This window comes from Meleagris gallopavo, chromosome 3 (assembly GCF_000146605.3).
Source record: "Meleagris gallopavo isolate NT-WF06-2002-E0010 breed Aviagen turkey brand Nicholas breeding stock chromosome 3, Turkey_5.1, whole genome shotgun sequence".
In the NCBI taxonomy this organism is placed as follows: Eukaryota; Metazoa; Chordata; class Aves; order Galliformes; family Phasianidae; genus Meleagris; species Meleagris gallopavo.
The window spans coordinates 46,704,552-46,710,959 of NC_015013.2; the positions used below are offsets into that span (position 1 = coordinate 46,704,552).

Sequence of the window (6,408 nt, forward strand, 5' to 3'; positions counted from 1 at the left end):
GGGGGCATACACATGGCTCTGGAGCAGCCTCGGGCATGCAGGAGCTACGGCTGAGCACCTGTCAGAGGCTCAGAGCTTTGCAGTCCTCCTGAGACTTAGCCAAGAGGGAAACTGCTGTGGGTGCAAGGATAGGCTCCCCTTACCTGGTAGAACATGGCACTGGTGATGGCCAGAAACTTGTCCTTGGGGATGACAGTCTGATCTTCCTCTAAGGCCTCCAGGAAGATATTGAGGTTCAGCAAGAGACCAGGACAGGAGAAAAGGGCTGAAGCCACATCAACATTTGGGAGCGGAGAAACTGTTTCCCAATGGTTTCTCCACCGGGGCACAGGCATTCTTGTTTGTCCCCCCCTTTTAAGCAGCATCAAAAGAGACTCTCTGCTCTCAGTCGAGCCCTATTGGCATCATTTGCAGGCATTTCCCACCCAGCATCCCTCTTCTCCCCTATCAGATGCAACTGAACGTGGTCTGCCTGGTTGTTAGCACAGAGCTCCTCAGGCACTCAGAGCCCCACAGTGTGGCCTCCCAACCCCAGTAGATGGGCCCCAGTGACTCTTGGCTCCCTCCTGGCTCCTGTCCCCATTGTTCCTTCCTTGACTGAAGAGCTCAGGAAGCCTCAGACCTCCCTTGATCACCCATACCTTCTTTCTCCAAGGGCTCCCTACCTCCTCCCCGCATCCCCCTGGCCCCTCATGGCATTTGCATGGGCCCCACGTCCACACTGAGCCCTGCACAACATCTCACCTTGGTCACTCTGCAGATGTCTTGGACCTCCTGATATGGGCGCATGAGCCAGAGGAGCTGCTCCCAGACGTGCTCTCGGTGCAGCTCCTCTTGCAGGAGAACAGCCATCATGGCAGCCACAGCCCCGAGGACGGCCTGTTTCCTGGAGAGGGATGGCAGAGGTCCAGCATCAAAGACTGAAGGTCTGCCCTTCCTACGGAGAGGGCATTCTCTTTTCCTTCCCCTTCCCCGTACCCCCTTGCTCAGCAGGAGATGAGCTTGCTCTGGATGGCAGGGAGATTTTCTCCACACCCTCATCCCCAGCACTTCCTGCCACAATGCTGTGACATGCAGCTGCTTCCTGGCAGGGAGATCCAGCCCCGAGCACAGTTTGGGGCCCTTTGCAGAGCCAGCCCACTCCCTCTCATATTCACCCCCTGCTCTCAGCCCACTGGGCACAGACAGAGCTGCTGACATGGAAGTCCCTGCTGCCATCCTTGGCTGGGAATGCAGCAGCGCTCACCTTTTCCTCCTTGCAGTCCTGCCAGTTTCTCAGCACGGAGAAGAAGAGCTGGTAAAGATGCTCGTAGATTTGCTCTTTCTCCATGGCAGACCAGGGGCATTGCTTTCCAGAGCAGAAGTGAACCTGGACTCCTTCTGATCATTGTTTCACAACTGGGAAAACAAAACGAAAGAAAAAAATAAATGAATAATTAATTTTAAAGGAAAACAAATAATAAAAAACAAAACAAGAGAAAAGGGAGCCTGTGAGAGTCTGCAGGGCAATGTGCAAGGGCTGTCCTGAGACCCCTGCTCCAGAGCTAGCACTCACCAGCACAAGCGAGGCGCAGGGTCCGGCCGCTCCTCACCTGGCCCACCACACTACGCAGGCCAGCCAGCATCAGCCACATGAAGGGGATGCTCTGTGGAGCTGCAGAGGAGAAGGAGAGGGCCACAGTCAGAGCCCTAGCGGCAAGGGAGGAGAGGCAGAAGCCCTGCATCCCCCAGCTCAATGCAGATCACGCGCAGAGGGGAGAGATCCGTTTCCCCGGTTGACATAGATGTAGGGTGGCTGAGAGCACTGTACCATAGTTGCTGAACAGTTTGCTGAGGGTGATGAGCACAAAATCCTTGGATATCTTCCCCATGGCCTTCAGATGGCCCTGGAGCTCAGCCATCACCAAGCTGAAGTGCATCCGGGCCAGAGCCACCAGGACGTTGCTGGCAGCCATCCTCACAGTGTCTGACACACCCTGAAAAAGAGTCACTGGTGACACACTGTGCAGGAGACTGCCTGAGACCCTTGGAAGGGCTAAGCCACCGCTGTCCACTAGCAGAACACCAGCACGGGCAGGCGGCTCCTTTTGCCTTTGGGTGTAACCCCTTACCTGGGTCGCTGTCAGGTCCTGGGACACCTCTGCCAGCAGCCGGTTCACCACTCCGCATGGTGGGCGGCTGTCATCTTCCCACAGGACACGCTCCAGCTCGCAGTACGCCTGTGCTCGATCACCCTGGTGACAGGGATCAGTCATAGTTTGCTTTGTCCTTGTTCCTGGGAGCCACCCACTGCCACCATCACTATGCCGTGTGCTGTCGGGGCCTGGCACCCACGGGACCATGGCACTGGGCCACAGCAAGGATTGTGGTTGGATGTTCCCAGCTCACCTCATGGTCTTGCAGGCGCTGCTGCAGCAAAGTCACGGCACAGGTGGGGACAGGGCTTGCCACCCTGCCTCTCCCCCTGCGACGCGTACATCTGGGCACGCAGCCCACACAAGCAAAGAGACCTGGAAGGAAAGAGCAGAGCAGCTGCCACTGGTGTTGCTTGGAACCAGGCCAAGCATCCGGCCAGCTCTGGGAGGAATGCTCCTGCAGCTCCACAGTGCAGGGTGGGCTGCGCTGGCACGTGTGTGGTCGGCGGGGAGAGAGGAGAGAGCCTTCCCCTCGGTGGGCTTCTGGGAGAAACCAGAGTGGACAGCTGCACTCAGCAGAGCAAGGACAGAGCTGCTGGCAGGTCCTAAACAAACACTGGTGGCACACATGCGCTCGGGCAGCGTCAAGGTGTCCAGAGAGGTGGAGGGACCTCACCTCGAAGGCCTCTCAGCCGCTCCATCACAGCAGGATATATCCAGACAGACACAATGCTCTCTCTGGGTCCTCCTCCTGCAGCTCCCACGAGCTAATGGGTCACCGCTCCCACCGTAGCCACAAAGGTGAAAAAGACAGCCTCTGTGACATCATACCCAGGATTCTCACCTCACAGACTATGATATGCCCTGGGCTTTATATTTTGCCATTACATTTTCTGTTAAAATTAATGAATGGAGCCAAGTAGAATGAACAGAAATATATGAATTTATGTGAGGGAAACAAATGTCATCAGACTGTTATTAATCTATTACATTTGAGTATTGATAATGCCTAGAACATGAGAAAATAGAGTTCCATTATCTAAAACACCACATAAACTGACAACATTTGAGAGCTACAGACAGATTTCTGTACCCTGATGTCTCACTAGCATAAACGAGGGGAAAATAAAGTAGCAAAAAGAAAAAAAAAAAAATAGAAAAAAAAAAATACAGAAGTAAGTGACTTCAAGAATAAAAGAAAACAGCATTGCATATATTCCACATGATCTAAGTATGAGAGTGTTTAGATATACTGCTTAACTATTCACATTATTCAGTTACAGTTTTGAATTCCCAGTGGAGTAAAGCTGTATGATTTCCTGTTGTGTGTTCTTTACTCTGTATTGAGCTAATTTCTACAGGAGATTATTAGTTCTGCATAAACTTTATTATGGTTGAACCTGAAGGTCTTTAAAATCCTTTGTGCTTGAGAGATTGAGTTGGACGGGCCTAGAAATTTAAACCTTTTTGTATGCTTCCCTAAGGCTTTTACCGTTTCTTAAATCAAGACTTTCTTTCCATTATTTTCAAGCCACTCAACCTTCATTTTCCCACTTACAACTTCAGTTTTAAGAAATATTATGTATTTAGTCTTTTGCTCTAATCCATTCAGAGATAGGTAGTCTTTGGGACTTACAGGATGTTTCCTTTCTCTTGCAATGAGACTTCATGAAAACCTTTAATATTTGCCTTGAAAGATAGGAGGCAATGTTCTTCCTCACTGAGATTTGATTTGCAGTATTTTGGTCTTCTTTAACAGCACAAGCTTTATCACTACAACTTAGAACTAGATGTATTTTCAGTCTGCTCTTTAAAGGTCTCCAGAACTCTTTTTTTCTCATTTGAAGGAATCTCACAAGTGAGCTCCAGCTCAGAAGAGATACCTGCTATGAGCAGTATTTCTTTGTTTCCCTGCTGTGAAGACCGACTTTTCTCTTTAAAATTTTTGCATCAAACTGTGGGGGTGCAGAACTGATTGTTACTAAATTCCTTTCACGTTACCAGGTGGATAGAAGATGGTAAAGCAGTGGATGTGGGCTATCTTGATTTCAGTAGAGCATTTGACACCATCTTCCACAGCATCCTTGCAGCTAAACTGAGGAAGAGTGGTCTGGACGATCGAGTAGTGAGGTGGACTGTGAACCAGCTAAAGGAAAGAAGCCAGAGAGTTGTGGTCAGTGCAACAGAGTGATTCTAGTTGGAGGCTTGTATCCACCGGAGTCCCTCAAGGTTCGGTACTGAAATCATGCCAGATCTGGTACTGGGGACCAGATAGCATGCAGGGCAACCTTGACAGTTTCAAGGCGAGGCTGGATCTGGATCTGGATGGCCTCGTCTAGTGGTTGGCGACCCTGCACATAGTGGGGGGGTTGAAACTAGATGATCATTGTGTCCCTTTTCTACCCAGGCCATTCTGTGATTCTGTGATTTTGTGATTCACTCAATGTGGTCCAGGGAAGCCAAAAGGTGAGCACCCACACTTCAAATGGTAATCTATCTTGTTTAATATCTTATTAAAATTGCATGAGCTGCATGCATGGCCATTAGTGTATGCATTACCAGAGATAAAATGTAAGGAAATAAATTCAGGTAAATGTATGTGGATATAGATCTTAATCATAATAATGTCTCCATCCACGCTCTGCCAGCTGAAAGCTGGAACTAGCTAAAATAAGAACTAATCCAAAGATTGCAAAGTGATACTCCTTCTTAAATATCTCCCTCAAAATACTTCTGATTCCTTTAAACTGAGAAAAATCAAATCAGTCTTCTGGAGGACTTGGAACTGCTTTTCTCAGAAGCAGAGTTGTAATATCTTTGCAAAGAGGAGTTCCTCCTCCCAGGATGTATCTGGCAAATAGACCTTTCTGACATGGTGAGCACCCATCTGTTAGCCTGATAGTGGTGCAGCATAGTCAGGAAACAGGGTGTATCCAAAATTCTGTGATTAATGGAGCTGGCAGTATTTTTGCAAATGCTGGGAGAAAGCAAGAGAGTTGTAAGACAGCACAATTTGCCATTGACTTGACATTCTTTAAGTTAATCAGAATTGGGATAAAGTCAGAGGAATTTAACATTTCAGTCCAGGATGAAAGACAAATGAAATTTAAATTCAAAAAGGAAAATAATATATGTGAGCATTACTAATGTCCTCTGCTCCAGTACCTGCTTGGGAATTCAAGAATACTGATAAATGAAAGAGTATGGAGTCAATGAAAAACAGGTTATGGTACGATGACTAAACTAAACTGAATGACGAGTCTGAGGTGACTAAATCATTGTAATCCTGAACAATTTGCTTTGAATTTCCAGAATAAATAATCCCAAAGCAGCAATACTTCTGCCCCTTCTCTCTAACCTACCAAGACCAAACTGTGAAGCATAACATAGCAGTAATCAGTCTGTGAGGAAGTTTCCTACTAGTTTTCCTATGGTATCCTTAAAGTTTTGCTCAGACTTGCACACATTTGCATTAGTACTCCAGATTCTCACAGGACAAATAGTGTCTGACTGGTCCACACTGCTGTGCAGCACTATCTTTACCCTGTTAAATACTCAGTATGGAAATATCACTTAAAAAAGAAGCATAGCTTTAAGTTCCATTATGAAACCCATGTAACAACAAAACGCAGTTCAACGCTCTCCAATTTATATCTGCACCAAAATAACAATTTATTGAGTAATAGATAATTACTTTTGAGTAAAATCTAATTTGATAAAGTAAAAACTTGAATACATCAGAAACTATTTTATTCATTCCTTATCATCATTGTTGCTTTTCACTGCAAAAGTATCTCAAGAAGTTTTGTTGTATGGTTCATGTATTTATCATTATTTCAGCACCATGAAATTTTTTCAAACACTTAATCTGCTGTTTTGTTTACTTCTGTGATAGGATCGTTTCCACCTAACTGTCTTGGACAAAAGCAAGAGAATAAGGAAGCTAAGAAAATGGTGCTCGAGAAATTCCAAAAGCTAATCTTCCCCCTTCACTGTGTTTTTCAAGTTTTTGCAATGAGAGGAACAAAAAGAACTCTGTTCATGCTTAGGAAGACCTTTTTTAAATATGTCCATCTGGACCATCCTTGCTTATATTAAAAATCAGGAATGCAGAAGATACTTCGTAAAACAAAAGAAAATGCAAGTTATACTAGCAAGACTATGAATTTCTGCCTATATCCAAAAGGGAGATATATGTATGTATCTTTATACCATTTTTCCTTTTTGTCTTGGCTTTGTTAATCTGGATCTCTCAAAAGTAGGAAGTATAATA

The 6,408-nt window shown here is 46.3% G+C and overlaps 1 protein-coding gene across 1 annotated transcript; it reads right to left on the bottom strand.

Moving 5' to 3' along the window:
• Positions 1–543: 543 nt before the first annotated feature.
• Positions 544–3,032, bottom strand: LOC104910305 (maestro heat-like repeat-containing protein family member 2A). Its single transcript, XM_019614401.2, has 7 exons — positions 2,812–3,032; positions 2,389–2,510; positions 2,112–2,234; positions 1,811–1,976; positions 1,556–1,654; positions 1,247–1,398; positions 544–886 (listed from the first exon to the last, which is right to left on the bottom strand). The coding sequence occupies exons 1-6, from the start codon at positions 2,834–2,836 to the stop codon at positions 1,385–1,387; spliced, it is 549 nt and encodes a 182-aa protein (XP_019469946.1). The 5' UTR covers positions 2,837–3,032; the 3' UTR covers positions 544–886; positions 1,247–1,384.
• Between the last annotated feature and the right edge of the window lie 3,376 nt (positions 3,033–6,408).

Excerpts from the sequence above, each read along its gene's own strand:
- LOC104910305 (XM_019614401.2), bottom strand. The coding sequence starts at position 2,836 with ATGGAGCGGCTGAGAGGCCTTCGAG. Across the intron at positions 2,235-2,388 it reads AGCGCCTGCAAGACCATGAG|GGTGATCGAGCACAGGCGTA; the intron begins GTGAGCTGGGAA and ends CCCTGTCACCAG. Across the intron at positions 1,977-2,111 it reads AGGACCTGACAGCGACCCAG|GGTGTGTCAGACACTGTGAG; the intron begins GTAAGGGGTTAC and ends ACTCTTTTTCAG.